This window comes from Anolis sagrei, chromosome Y (assembly GCF_037176765.1).
Source record: "Anolis sagrei isolate rAnoSag1 chromosome Y, rAnoSag1.mat, whole genome shotgun sequence".
Taxonomy (NCBI): domain Eukaryota; kingdom Metazoa; phylum Chordata; class Lepidosauria; order Squamata; family Dactyloidae; genus Anolis; species Anolis sagrei.
This window is the reverse complement of record NC_090035.1, coordinates 81,003,316-81,018,984: the sequence shown is the minus strand read 5'-3', so window position 1 is coordinate 81,018,984 and position 15,669 is coordinate 81,003,316. Positions and strand designations below refer to the sequence as shown.

The window sequence follows — 15,669 nt, the reverse complement described above, 5'->3', positions numbered from 1 at the left end:
GCCTGAGCCAAAGCCACCTTTTTCTTAAGGCCGCCCTCTGCTCATGCTCAGGGGCCCTCTTGCATCCCCCCCCCCTTCCCAGCAAAGGTCTCCTTCCCTTCCTTCCTCCCTTCCTTCCTTCTGAGGCTCTTTTTACGCAGGAGGAGAAGCGGCGCCTTTAAGAGCCGGGCGGAGGGGGGGGGTTCAGTTTGGCTCCCCCTCCCCCTCTCTTTCCCCTCCCTCCCTCCCTCCCTGCTCGGGGCCCCGCCCTCCTCCCTCCCTCCCTCCCTCCCTCCTTCGCCGCGTCCAGCCTTTGGAGAGGCCGGGCCAGAGAGGAGGGGAGGGGGGGGGCACCTGAAAGAAGCCTCTCCCGTTCCGAGACCGGGCCTCCGGGGGGGCTCTACCATGGACCCCCCGCTTGGGCATCGCTTCCTGGTCCGGATCCTCGGCCTTGTGTGAACCCCCGGTTCGGAAGCGGGGGGCAGGGCGGCTTGGCACAAAAGGTGCCCCCCAACCCAGTCCAATCCGTCCAGGGCGCACGGGAAGCGCAGCCAGCGACAGCGGGGAAGCGGCCTTTCCGCCCTTTTGGGGGGACTATTGGGGTCCCCTCGAGTGGGGACGGGCTCCCTTCTCTCCGAGGGTGCCCCCCGCCTTCCCTTGGCCCCTTCCCCCCTTGTTTTGCCCCCCAAAAGAGGAGAGGAGAGCCTGATGTTCGGAGAGAGGAAAAGGACGCAGAAGAGGAGGAAGGAGAGCCACTAGCCAAGGGGGAAGGCGAGGAAAAGATCCCTTTTCCCCGGAAATTACGACCCCCACATCTCCCCCTCCCCTTGGGACCCTTTTCGGAAGAGGAAAAGGAAGGAGAAGAGGAAGGAAACGAGGAGGAGGAGGAGGAGGAGGAAGAAGGAGAAGATGTCTTTGCGAACCGCGTTGGCCGCCGGCAATGAGCGCAATGCCGACACCGTGAGTCTTTCTCTCTTTCCATCCCTTTTTGGTGATTGTTTACTTGTTGGTTTGCTTCCAGGGAGGGGGGGCAAGGAAGCCCCCCCTCTGGGCTTCCCTTTGGGGCCGGATTGAGGCCCCATCTCCACCGCCAGCCCCCCCAAAGCCCCACCCCAAAGATGCGTAATGATGGAGCTGCTTTCTCTCTCTCTCTCTCTCTCCATCCCCACTTGGAGGAAGGAGGATGGAGTAGCTTTGTCAAAGGGGGGGGGGGGGGAGGGACAGGGGCCTCTCTCTCTCTCTCTCTCTCTCTCTGACCTTTGTCTCCCCCCCCCCCCCCAACCACCACAACAGACCCTAAAAGACATGCCAGGGACTGGTCTGAACTGGGGAAAGAAGACTCCATTTGGAGGCCCCCAATCCCTTTGGCCACCCATTCTCTTCCTCCAAAATTATATTCCTGTTTGGGAATATGAGGGAAAGGGGGCATTCTCCCCTCCCCACAACAGACCCCAAAAGGCATGCCAGGGACTGGTCTGAACTGGGGAAAGAAGGCTCCATTTGGAGGCTGCCCAATCTCTTTGGCCACCCATTCTCCTCCTCCAAAATTATATTCCTGTTATATTCCTCCAAAATTATATTCTTGTTTGGGAATATGAGGGAAAGGGGACACTCTCCCCATTCTCTCTCTCTCTCTGACCTTTCTCTCCCCCCCCCTCCCCACAACAGACCCCAAAAGACATGCCAGGGACTGGTCTGAACTGGGGAAAGAAGTCTCCATTTGGAGACTGCCCAATCCCTTTGGAAACCCATTCTCTTCCTCCAAAATTATATTCCTGTTTGGGAATATGAGGGGAAGGGGGCATTCTCCCCATTCTCTCTCTCTCTCTCTCTCTCTCTGATCTTTCTCTCCCCCTCCCCTCCCCACAACAGGCCCCAAAAGACATGTCAGGGACTGGTCTGAACTGGGGAAAGAAGGCTCCATTTGGAAGCTGCCCAATCCCTTTGGCCACTCATTCTCCTCCTCCAAAATTATCTTCCTGTTTGGGAATATGAGGGAAAGGGGGCATTCTCCCCATTCTCTCTCTCTCTGGCCTTTTTCTCCCCCTCCCCTCCCCTCCCCTCCCCACAACAGACCCCAAAAGACATGCCAGGGACTGGTCTGAACTGGGGAGAGTAGACTCCATTTGGAGGCTGCCCAATGCCTTTGGAAACTCATTCTCCTCCTTCTCCAATATTATGTTCCTGTTTGGGAATATGAGAGGGAAAGGGGGCATTCTTCCCTCCCCACAACAGACCCCAAAAGACATGCCAGGGACTGGTCTGAACTGGGGAAAGAAGGCTCCATTTGGAGGCTGCCCAATCTCTTTGGACACCCATTCTCCTCCTCCTTCTCCAAAATTATCTTCCTGTTTTGGAATATGAGGGAAAGGGGGCATTCTCCCCATTCTCTCTCTCTCTCTCTCTCTCTCTCTCTCTCTCTCTCTCTCTGACCTTTCTCTCCCCCTCCCCTCCCCACAACAGACCCTAAAAGACATGCCAGGGACTGGTCTGAACTGGGGAAAGAAGACTCCATTTGGAAGCTGCCCAATCCCTTTGGCTACCCATTCTCTTCCTCCAGATTTATATTCCTCCAAAATTATATTCCTGTTTGGGAATATGAGGTAAATGGGGCATTCTTCCCTCCCCACAACAAACCCCAAAAGACATGCCAGGGACTGGTCTGAACTGGGGAAAGAAGACTCCATTTGGAGGGTTCCCAGTCCCTTTGGAAACTCATTCTCCTCCTCCTTCTCCAATATTATATTCCTGTTTGGGAATATGAGGGCGAAATGGGGCATTCTTCCCTCCCCACAACAAACCCTAAAAGACATGCCAGGGACTGGTCTGAACTGGGGAAAGAAGACCCCAGTCCCTTTGGCCACTCATTCCCCTCCTCCTTCTCCAATATTATCTTCCTGTTTGGGAATATGAGAGGGAAAGGGGCCTCCTTCCTGCCCTTCCCCATTCATGGATTCCCTGGATCTGACCCTAAAGAGAGGCCTTGGGATGCGGCTGGAATGCCAATGGCGCTTCATGTTGTTGCCATGTTTGGAATGGGATCCAAAGGCTTTTCATGTCCCTAAACCACTTTGAGTCTCCTTGTGGAGAGATAGAGCAGGGGATAAATAAACACCATAATAATAATAATTATAATGGCATGAATGAATGAATGGAGGGGGGAATGATTTAAATGCCACAGATACCTTCCTCTTCTCTGCCTCCATCCTCAAACAACCAGAATAATAATATATAACATATTACCAATATATATACACACACACACACACACAATATGTGTGTGTGTGTATATATAATATCACTATACACAAATACAATATTTATATATATATATATATATATATATATATAATATTTTATATTATTATATATTAGATGTTATATATTATTATTATTATTATTATTATTATTATTATTATGGCTGTTTGGGGATGGAGGCAAGAGGAAAGTATCTCTGGCATTTAAATCATTCCCCCCATGCCAGCCATTATTATTATTATTATTATTAGATACACAACAAGATTAGTACACACAAACAAGATCACTATGCTGGCTTGTGTATATAATAGTAATATTATATATACACAATATACATTATATATAATATTACTATTATATAAGAGTAATATATATATGCTGTATGTGTGTGTGTGTGTATATACAAAAGCCAGCATAATGATCTTGTTTGCCGTGTACTAATCTAACATATAACATATAACTATATATATATATATATATATAAATATGCACACACACATACATACATTGTGTGTGTATATATATATGTATGTATGTGTGTATATCGTGTATATATAATATTACTATTATATACACAAGCCAGGATAGTGAGCTTGTTTGCTGTGTACTAATCTTGTTGTGTATCTAATAATAATAATAATAACAACAACAACAACAACAACGATGATGATGGCTAACATGAACTAATGGAAGGGGCATCATTTAAATGCAACTAATGCATTGATTTCCTCTCCCTCTACCCCCAAACAGCCATAATAATAATAATAATAATTTATTATTATATACTATAATATTAATATTATATACAAAAGCCAACAGAGTGATCATGTTTTCTGTTTAGTAATCTTATTGTGTCTGACAACAACAACAACAATAATAATGGCTGGCATGAACTAAAAGAGGCATCGTTTAAATCACCCCAATGCCTTGTTTTTCACTGCCTCCACCCCCAAACAGTAATAATAATAATAATAATAATAATAATAATAATATACAATATACAATATACAATATAGTATTATATACCTAAGCCAGCATAGGGATCTTGCTTGCTGTGTACTAATCTTGTTGTGTATCTAATAATAATAATAATAATAATAATAATAATAATATACAATATAGTATTATATACCTAAGCCAGCAGAGGGATCTTGCTTGCTGTGTACTAATCTTGTTGTGTATCTAATAATAATAATAATAATAATAATAATAATAATAATATACAATATAGTATTATATACCTAAGCCAGCAGAGGGATCTTGCTTGCTGTGTACTAATCTTGTTGTGTATCTAATAATAATAATAATAATAATAATAATAATAATAATATACAATATAGTATTATATACCTAAGCCAGCAGAGGGATCTTGCTTGCTGTGTACTAATCTTGTTGTGTATCTAATAATAATAATAATAATAATAATAATAATAATATACAATATAGTATTATATACCTAAGCCAGCATAGGGATCTTGCTTGCTGTGTACTAATCTTGTTGTGTATCTAATAATAATAATAATAATAATAATAATAATAATAATAATATACAATATAGTATTATATACCTAAGCCAGCAGAGGGATCTTGCTTGCTGTGTACTAATCTTGTTGTGTATCTAATAATAATAATAATAATAATAATAATAATAATAATAATAATAATGGCTGGCATGAACTAATGGAAAGGGCATCATTTAAATGCAACCAATGCATTGATTTTTTCTCCCTCTACTCCCAAACAGCCATAATAATAATAATAATAATAATATACGAAATCCAGCATATAGATCTCGTTTGCTGTGAAATACTGTGCTTTTGTACCAGTAAAACGATAATAAATACAATACAATATAATATTATATACAAAAGCCAGCATAGGGATCTTGTTTGCTGTGTACTAATCTTGTTGTGTATCTAATAATAATAATAATAATAATAATAATAATAATAATAATAATAATAATATACAATATTATATTATATACAAAAGCCAGCAAAGGGATCTTGTACTAATCTTGTTGTGTATCTAATAATAATAATAATAATAATAATAATAATAATAATAATAATAATGGCTGGCATGAACTAATGGAAAGGGCATCATTTAAATTTTATTTATTTCAAATATTTCCACCAATGCCTTGCTTTTCTCTCCCTCCATCCCCAAACAGCCATGATAATAATAATAATAATAATAATATACAATATAATATTATATACAAAAGCCAGCAAAGGGATCTTGTTTGCTGTGTACTAATCTTGTAGTGTATCGAATAATAATAATAATAATAATGGCTGGCCTGAACTCAAGGGGACGTCATTTAAATGCCACCGATGCCTTGCTTTTCCTTGCTTCCATCCCCAAACAGTCATAATAATGATGATGATGATGATGACTGGCATGAACTAGAAATGGGGGGGGGGGGCATGATTTCAATGCCTCCGGTGCCTTTCTTTCCTCTGCCTCCATCTCCAAACAGTAATATATATATATACACACACACACACATACACACACACATACATACATACATACATACACATACACACATACACACACACATATACACACACACACACACATACATACATACACATTTTCATATACATATACATATATACATACACCCGTTTGGAAAAGGAAAGGATCCCCATTGGTCTAGAGAAGGGGCCTCTTGCATCCTTTCTCTCTCCCCTATTTATTTCAGCCTTCGATGCGGCTGAAATGGCCGGCGTGAGCTGGAGGGGGACATCCTTTAAATGCCACCAAACCCCTTGCATTTCCCTATATTGCATTATACATATTCCTTTTGGAAAGGAGAGCCATTGATGCAGGGAAGGAAGGGCCCTCCCTTGCATCCTTCCTCTCTTCCCGCGAAAGTGACCCTCAAAAGAGGCCTTGGGTTGCGGCTGAAATGCCAATAGCTGTCACGAAGACAGTACGTTATTATATTATATTTCGTTTGGAAAGGAGAGACATTGATATAAGGAAGCAAGCAAGGAAGGAAGGGCCCTCCCTTTGCATCCTTTCTGTCTTACCTCGAAAGTGACCCTAAAAAGAAGGCTTTGGGTGCAGCTGAAATGCTAATGGCTGACATATATATATATATAATTATATTATTATTATTATTATTATATATTAATATATTATATTGGGAGATTATATTATATTATATTGGGATGTTATATTATATTCTATTGGGAGATTATATTATATTATATTGGGAGATTATATTATATTACATTGGGAGTCCTCGGTGGCACAGTGGGTTAAACCGCTGAGCTGCTGACCAAAAGGCTGCAGGTTCGAATCCAGGGAGCAGCGTGAGATTATTATTATTATATATTAATATAATATATTATATTATATTGGGAGATTATATTATATTATATTATATTATATTGGGAGCCCTCGGTGGCACAGTGGGTTAAACCGCTGAGCTGCTGACCAAAAGGCTGCAGGTTCGAATCCAGGGAGCAGCGTGAGATTATTATTATTATATATTAATATAATATATTATATTATATTGGGAGATTATATTATATTATATTATATTATATTATATTATATTATATTATATTGGGAGCCCTCGGTGGCACAGTGGGTTAAACCGCTGAGCTGCTGACCAAAAGGCTGCAGGTTTGAATCCGGGGAGCAGCGTGAGCTTCCGCTGTCAGCCCCAGCTTCTGCCAACCTAGCAGTTCAAAAACATGCAAATGTGAGTAGAGCAATAGGTACCGCTCCGGTGGGAAGGTAACACGACTCCATGTGGTCATGTCAGTGACCACATGACCTTGGAGGTGTCTACAGACAACACTGGCTCTTCCGCTTAGAAATGGAGACTGGGCTTAATGTCCAGAGAAAACCTTTACCTATTATATCATATTATATTTTTTTTTTTAAAGGAGGGATATTGATATAAGGAAGGAAGGGCCACTTGCATCCTTCCCCCAAAAGTGACCCTAAAACGAGGCCTTTGGATGCAACTGAAATGCCAATGGCTGACATGAAGACATTTATATTATTATTATATATTATTATATTATATTATATTCCTTTTGGAAAAGAGAGGCATTGATGTAAGGAAGGAAGGGCCACTTGCATTCTTTCTGTCTTCCTCCAAACATGACCCTATTATATTATGGATGCGGAGGAAATGCCAATGGCTGGCACAAAGACATTATTATATTATATTATAGTATAGTATAGTATAATATAGTATAGTATATTCCTTTTGGAAAGGAGAGACATTGATATAAGGAAGGAAGGACCACTTGCATCCCTTTTCTCTTCCCCCAAAAGTGACCCTAAAAGGAGGCCTTTGAATGCAACTGAAATGCCAATGGATGGCATGAAGACATATTATTATTATTATTATTATTATTATTATTATTATTATTATATTCCTTTTGGAAAGGAGGGACATTGATAGAAGGAAGGCAGGGCCACTTGCATCCTTTCTTATCTCTCGAAACTGACCCTTAAAAAAGGCCTTTGGATGCAGCTGACATGCCAATGACTGACATGAAGACATTTATATTATATTATATTATATTATATTATATTATATTATATTATATTCCTTTGGGAAAGGAGAGACATTGATATATGGAAGGAAAGGCCACTTGCATCCTTTCTCTCTTCCTTTGAAAGTGACTCTAAAAAGAGGCCTCTGGATGCAGCTGAAATGCCAATGGCTGACACAAAGATATGATTATATTATTATTATATTATATTTATTAATTTATTATATTATATTCTATTCCTTTTGGAAAAGAGGGACATTGATATAAGGAAGGAAGGGCCACTTGAATCCCTTTTCTCTTCCCCCAAAAGTGACCCTAAAAGGAGGCCTTTGAATGCAACTGAAATGCCAATGGATGGCATGAAGACATTATATTATTATTATTATAAAATATTATTATATTATATTCCTTTTGGAAAGGAGGGACATTGATATAAGGAAGGAAGGGCCACTTGCATCCTTTCTCTCTTCCCTCGAAAGTGACCCTAAAGGAAACCTTTGGATGAGGATGTAATGCCAATGGCTTGCACAAACACATTATATTATTATAATATTATCATATTATAATATAATATTATCATATTATATCATATTATAATAATATCATATTATATTCCTATTGGAAAGGAGGGACACTGATATAAGGAAGGAAGGACCACTTGCATCCTTTCTCTCTTCCCCCAAAAGTGACCCTAAAAAGAGGCCTTTGGATGCAACTGAGATGCCAATGGCCGGCACCAAGTGGAAGGGGACCTCCTTTAAATCCCACCAAACCCTTAGCTTTTCTCTTTCTCTGTCCTATTATGTTATCATATTATATTATATTCCTTTTGGGAAAGAGGGACGTTGATATAAGGAAGACAGGGCCACTTGCATCCTTTCTCTCTTCCCTCAAAAGTGACCCATAAAAGAGGCCTTTGGACACGGATGACATCCCAATGGCTGGCACAAGTTGGAAGGGCACCTCATTTAAATCTCATTTCTAGCTTTTCTCTTTATTCTATTCTATTCTATTATTATATTCCTTTTGGAAAGGGAGGACATTGATATAAGAAAGGAAGGGCCACTTGCATCCTTGCTCTCTTCCCCCAAAAGTGACCCTAAAAGGAGGCCTTTGGATGCGGATGACATGCCAATGGCTGGCACAAATTGGAAGGGGACCTCATTTAAATGCCACCAAACTCCTAGCTTTTCTCTTTCTCTATTCTATTCTAATATTATATTCCTTTTGGGAAGGAGGGGCCACTTGCATCCTTTCTCTCTTCCCCCAAAAGTGACCATAAAAAGAGGCCTTTGGATGTGGATGACATGCCAATGGTTGGCACCAAGTGGAAGGGGACCTCATTTAAATGCCACCAAACGCTTAGCTTTTCTCTTTCTCAATTCTGTACTATTATAATATAATACTATATTCCTTTTGGGAAGGAGGGACGTTGATATAAGGAAGAAAGAGCCACTTGCATCCTTTCTCTCTTCCCCCAAAAGTGACCCTAAAGAGATGCCTTTGGATGGAGATGACGTGCCAATGGCTGGCACAGATTGGAAGGGGACCTCATTTAAATGCCACCAAACTCTTAGCTTTTCTCTTTCTCTGTTCTGTACTATTATAATATAATATAATATTCCTTTTGGAAAGGAGGGATACTGATATAAGGAAGGAAGGGCCACTTGCATCCTTTTTCTCTTTTCCCAAAAGTGACCCTAAAAGAGGCCTTTGGATGCAACTGAAATGCCAATGGATGGCATGAAGACATTGTTATTATTATTATTATATTCCTTTTGGAAATGAGAGAGATTAATATAAGGAAGGAAGGGCCACTTGCATCCTTTCTGTCTTCCCTTGAAAGTGACCCTAAAAGAGGCTTTTGGATGCGGATGAAATGCCAATGGCTGGCACAGACATTATTATATTATATTATATTATATTATATTATATTATATTATATTATATTATATGATATTATATTATATTATATCCTTTTTGGAAAGGAGGGACATTGATATAAGGAAGGAAGGGCCACTTGCACCCTTTCTCTCTTCCCCCAAAAGTGATCCTAAAAGGAGGTCGTTGGATGCATATGACATGCCCATGGCTTGCACAAACACATTATATTATAATATAATAATAATATAATATACTAATATCATATAATAATATCATAATATATTATATTCCTTTTGGAAAGGAGGGACACTGATATAAGGAAGAAAGAGCCACTTGCATCCTTTCTCTCTTCCCCCAAAAGTGACCCTAAAAAGAGGACTTTGGATGCGGATGACATGTCAATGGCTTGCACAAACATATATTATTATAATATAGTAATATAATATAATAATATTATACTATTTTAATATAATATTATAATATAATATCCTATCATATAATATTCCTTTTGGAAAGGAGGGACAGTGATATAAGGAAGGAAAGGCCACTTGCATCCTTTCTCTCTTCCCCTGAAAGCAACCCTAAAGAGATGCCTTTGGATGGAGATGACATGCCAATGGCTTGCACAAACATATTATATTATAATATAATATTATGATGTCATATCATATTATATTCCTTTTGGAAAGGAGGGACGCTGATATAAGGAAGGAAAGGCCATTTGCATCCTTTCTCTCTTCTCCTGAAAGTGACCCCAAAAAGAGGCCTTTGGAAACAGATGACATGCCAATGGCTGGCACAAATTGGAAGGGGACCTCATTTAAATGCCACCAAACCCCTAGCTTTTCTCTTTCTCTATTCTGTTCTATTATAATATTATATTATATTCCTTTTGGAAAGGAGGGACGCTGATATAAGGAAGGAAAGGCCACTTGCATCCTTTCTCTCTTCCCCCAAAAGTGACCCTCAAAAGAGGCCTTTGGATGCAGATGACATGCCAATGGCTGGCACAGATTGGAAGGGGTCCTCATTTAAGTGCCACCAATTTCTAGCTTTTCTCTTTCTCTATTCTGTTCTATTATAATATTATATTATATTCCTTTTGGGAAGGAGGGACGTTGATACAAGGAAGGAAAGGCCACTTGCATCCTTTCTCTCTTCCCCCAAAAGTGACCCTTAAAAAGCGGCCTTTGGATGCGGCTGAAAATGCCAATGTTTGGCACAAACTGGAGAGAAAACACAATTTGGATGCTACCGTTGCCTTGCTTCCCTTTCCCTTTGTACCTCATCCAAGATAGGAAAGAGGGATATAAATATGGTAATAATAATCATAAAAGATAAGAAAGAGGGGTATAAATATCACAATCCTATTCCGTGTCCCTCCAAACCCTTTGGTTACATGAGAAAGGCTCGACGCATGGCTACCGGTGGCACGGTGCCAGTCCCCAAAATGCCCCGTTTAGAACCGGAATCGAGCAATATTGGAGCAAAAGGAAAAGAGAATGGTTGGAGATGGGTGAATGGATGGGTGCCCTCTCCCCATTGTATCTCTCTCTCTCTCTCCCCCACCCCCCAATTTCCTTCTGGGTGGAGCCATAGGGAGGTGGGCAGGATGCCAAGGCTGTGCAGCAAGGCAAAGAGGCATGCCTTTCCCCTCTTGGTATTGCTTTTGGCGCATCCCGAGGGGAAAGGGGCCAATTTAGGGTCAGCCAGGTGAAAACGAGGGCACAGAGACTGACCCCCTCCCCAAAAGGGTCTGTTGTTGCCTTTTTGCAACGCCCAAGGCCTTTGGTGTTGCCACCATCCAGGATCGGAGGGCAATAATGTGCTCCAAAGGAGGGTTTAAGGGGGAAGTCTTGTGTGCACGATGGATGGAGCCAGGCTGCAGCTCGCCTTCCATATTGATGGGGTTCCATGATTAGTATTAGTGGATTATTAATTGGGTTCCCCTTCATCCAGAAGGCGACAGGCTCCACAATGATCTGAGCGAGGGACACCTTTGCCAAGGTGCACAACCACAACAGGATCAGATCTCAATGGCCTAGCTGTGTGTCTATGAAGCATCAGTCTTGATTCAGTGTTTGGACTTGGATCGCATCCCTCCATCCTATCTCATGATTCGTTCCAGGCACAAAATGATTGAAAATATGGTATTATAGAATGGCCTGTGTGTCTATGGGAAATCAATGGATTTAGTGTTTAGGTCTTGACAGCATGATAGCTCATGATGTGCACCCAAATGCTCAAAACATCCCAAATGCTCCTGGTCTCAGCATTTCTAATAAGGGAGACTCAGCCTAATATATATGATGGTGGTGATGATGATTATCATTATGATTATCTATTATTATTATTATTATTATTATTATTATTATTATTATTATTATAGGGGTGTTTTGGAGTATGAATGCTCAGTTTCCAAATGGGCACAATACTTCAAAATGCTTCTGGTCTCAGGATTTCTAGTAAGGGAGACTCAACCCAGTATTATTATTACAAATATGATTGTCATTATTATTGTTATTATAGTTATTATCGTCATTATTATTACTTTTTAAGGGGTGTTTTGGGGCATGAATGCTCAGTTTCCCAATGGGCACACTACTCCAAAATCCAAAATGCTTCTTGTCTCAGCATTTCTCGTAAGGGAGACTCAACCCAGTATTATTATTACAATGATGATGATGATGATGATGATGATTATTATTATTACTTTTTCTAGGGGTGTTTTTGGTTATTATTACTCAGTGTCCAAATGGGCACAATGCTCCAAAATGCTTCTGGTTTCAGTATTTCTAACCAAGGAGACTCAATCCAGTATTATTATCATCATGAGGATTATTATTATTATTATTATTATTATTATTATTATTATTATTATTGGGTTGTTTTGGGGAATGAGTGCTCAGTGTCCAAATGGGCACAATACACAAAAATGCTTCTGGTCTCAGTATTTCTAATCAGGGAGACTCAACCCAGTACTACTACTACTACTACTATTATTATTATTATTATTATTATTATTATTATTATTCTAGGGGTGTTTTGGGGAATAAGTGCTTGGTTTCCAAATGGGCACAATACACCAAAATGCTTCTGGCCTCAGTATTTCTTATCAGGGAGACTTGTTGTTGTTGTCATTATCATTACTTTAATTTCTTTTTCTATGGGTGTTTTGTGTTATTATTACTCAGTGTCCAAATGGGCACAATGCTCCAAAATGCTTCCGGTCTCACATTTCTAATAAGGGAACCTCAACCCAGTATTATTATTATTATTATTATTATTATTATTATTATTATTATTATAGGGATGTTTGGGGCTATTATTGCTCAGTGTCCAAATGGGCACAATACTCCAAAATCCAAAATGCTTTTGGTCTTAGTATTTCTAATAAGGGAGATACAACCTATTATTATTATTATCATCATCATTTATTATTATTACTTTTGCTAGGTATTGTTTTGGGGTATGAATGCTCTGTGTCCAAATGGGCACAATACTCCAAAATGCTTCTGGTTTCAGCATTTCTAATAAGGGAGCCTCAACCCAGTATTATTATTATTGATTATTATTATAGTCATCATCATCATATTATCATTCATTATTATTTCTTTTGCTAGATCTTGTTTTGGGGTATGTATGCTCAGTATCCAAATGGGCACAATGCACCAAAAGTATTATCATTATTATTATTATTATTATTATTATTATTATTATTATTATTATTATTATTATTATTATAGGGATGTTTGGGGCTATTATTGCTCAGTGTCCAAATGGGCACAATACTCCAAAATCCAAAATGCTTTTGGTCTTAGCATTTCTAATAAGAGAGATACAACCTATGATTATCATCATCATCATCATTTATTATTATTTCTTTTGCTAGGTGTTGTTTTGGGGTATGAATGCTCAGTATCCAAATGGGCACAATGCACCAAAATGCTTCTGGTCTCAGCATTTCTAACAAGGGAGACTCAACCCAGTATTACTAGTATCATCATAATCATTATTATCATTATTATTACTGTTATTATTATTACTTTTTCTAGGGGTGTTTTGGGTTATTATTACTCAGTGTCCAAATGGGCACAATGCTCCAAAATGCAAAATGCTTCCGGTCTTAGCATTTCTAATAAGGGAGATTCAACCCATCATCATCATCATCATCAACAAGCCCTATGAGGAGCGGCTTAGGGAACTGGGCATGTTTAGCCTGAAGAAGAGAAGGCTGAGAGGAGATATGACAGCCATGTATAAATATGTGAGAGGAAGCCACAGGGAGGAGGAGGGAGCAAGCTTGTTTTCTGCTTCCTTGGAGACTAGGACGCAAGGGAACAATGGCTTCAAACTACAAGAGAGGAGATTCCATCTGAACATTAGGAAGAACTTCCTGACTGTGAGAGCCGTTCAGCAGTGGAACTCTGCCCCGGAGTGTGGTGGAGGCTCCTTCTTTGGAAGCTTTTAAGCAGAGGCTGGATGGCCATCTGTCAGGGGTGCTTTGAATGCAATATTCCTGCTTCTTGGCAGAATGGGGTTGGACTGGATGGCCCATGAGGTCTCTTCCAACTCTTTGATTCTATGATTCTATCATCATCATCATCATTATTATAGGGATGTTTGGTCCCAGCATTTCTAACAAGGGAGACTCAACCCATTATTATTGTTGTTGTCATTACCATTACTTTAATTTCTTTTTCTAGGGGTGTATTTGGCTATTATTGCTCAGTTTCCTAATGGGCCCAGTACTCCAAAATCTAAAATTCTTCTGGTCTCAGCATTTCTAATAAGGGAGACTCAACCCATGATGATGATGATGATTATTATTATTATTATTATTTCTTTTTCTAGGAGTCTTTTGGGCTATTATTGCTCAGTTTCCCAATGGGCACAAGAAATATTTCCCAAACCAACTGTGTCCATATTACAATTAGCCTCTGTTTTGCGAGATGGTGAAGTGTCCATCACATGGCTATTGGTGGCAACAGCCCCCCAAGGCAGGCTGGGGGATTCTGGGAGATGTAGTCCAATAAAGCCAACCTTTCCAAGCTCAGAATCAGGCATTGTAGAATGTGGCAAACTGGAAGCGAAATACTGTATCTTCAGCAACAGTTACATGCTTTCTATTTGTTTAGGAAGACATTCTTTGTGGATACAAATGTCGGTTCTGGTTCAAGGGGATTACTGTTAAACAAATACATTGAGGTGCTAGTCCTCATGAGAGTGCATTTAAGCTTTTCTAGATTGCATCAGCAGGAATCTAGTGTTTAGAAAGAGGAAAGGCATAGTCCCATTCTATTCCGCTTTGGTCAGGCCTAGTTTTCTAAATCCCCTTCTCTAGATGTTTTGAAGCAGAGACTGGATGATCATCTGTTGGGAGGGATCGGATGGTGTCTTAATGGCAGAAGGGGGTTGGACTGGATGACCTTTGGGATTCCTTTCCAACTCTCTGAATATAAATAACTAACCGTCCCCTGCCATGCGTTGCTGTGGCCCACGTGGGGGTTCTGTGTGGGAGGCTTGCCCCAATTCTATTGCGGGCGGGGTTCGGAATGCTCTCTAATTGTAGGTGAACTATAAATCCCAGGAACTACAACTCCCAAATGTCAAGATTCTATTTTCCCCAAACTCCACCAGTGTTTACATTTGGGCATATTGAGTATTCATGTAGAATTTGGTCCAGATCTATCATTGTTTGAGTCCACAGTGATCTCTGGATGTAGGTGAACTACAACTCCAAAACCAAAGGACACTGCCCACCAAACCTTTCCAGTATTTTATGTCGGTCATGGGTGAACTGTGTGCCAAGTCTGGTTCATTTCCATCATTGGTGGGGTTCAGAATGCTCTCTAATTGTAGGTGAACTATAAATCCCAGCAACTACAACTCCCAAATGTCAAGATTCTATTTTCCCCAAACTCCACCAGTATTCACATTTGAGCATATTGAGTTTTCGTGTAGAGTTTGATCCAGATCCATCATTGTTTGAGTCCACAGTGATCTCTGGATGTAGGTG

General features: G+C 40.1%; 1 protein-coding gene across 2 annotated transcripts in view; it reads left to right on the top strand.

Annotated features, from left to right (window-relative positions):
• The first annotated feature begins 264 nt into the window (after positions 1 to 264).
• LOC132780761 (MAP/microtubule affinity-regulating kinase 4) overlaps positions 265 to 15,669 on the top strand; it is a 101,076-nt gene continuing 85,671 nt past the window's right edge. For both annotated transcript variants that reach the window (XM_067461306.1, XM_067461307.1), the window contains exon 1: positions 265 to 939. In XM_067461306.1, the coding sequence (XP_067317407.1) occupies positions 889 to 939 (51 nt within the window). In that variant the 5' untranslated portion in view covers positions 265 to 888. The remainder of the gene's footprint in view (positions 940 to 15,669) is intronic.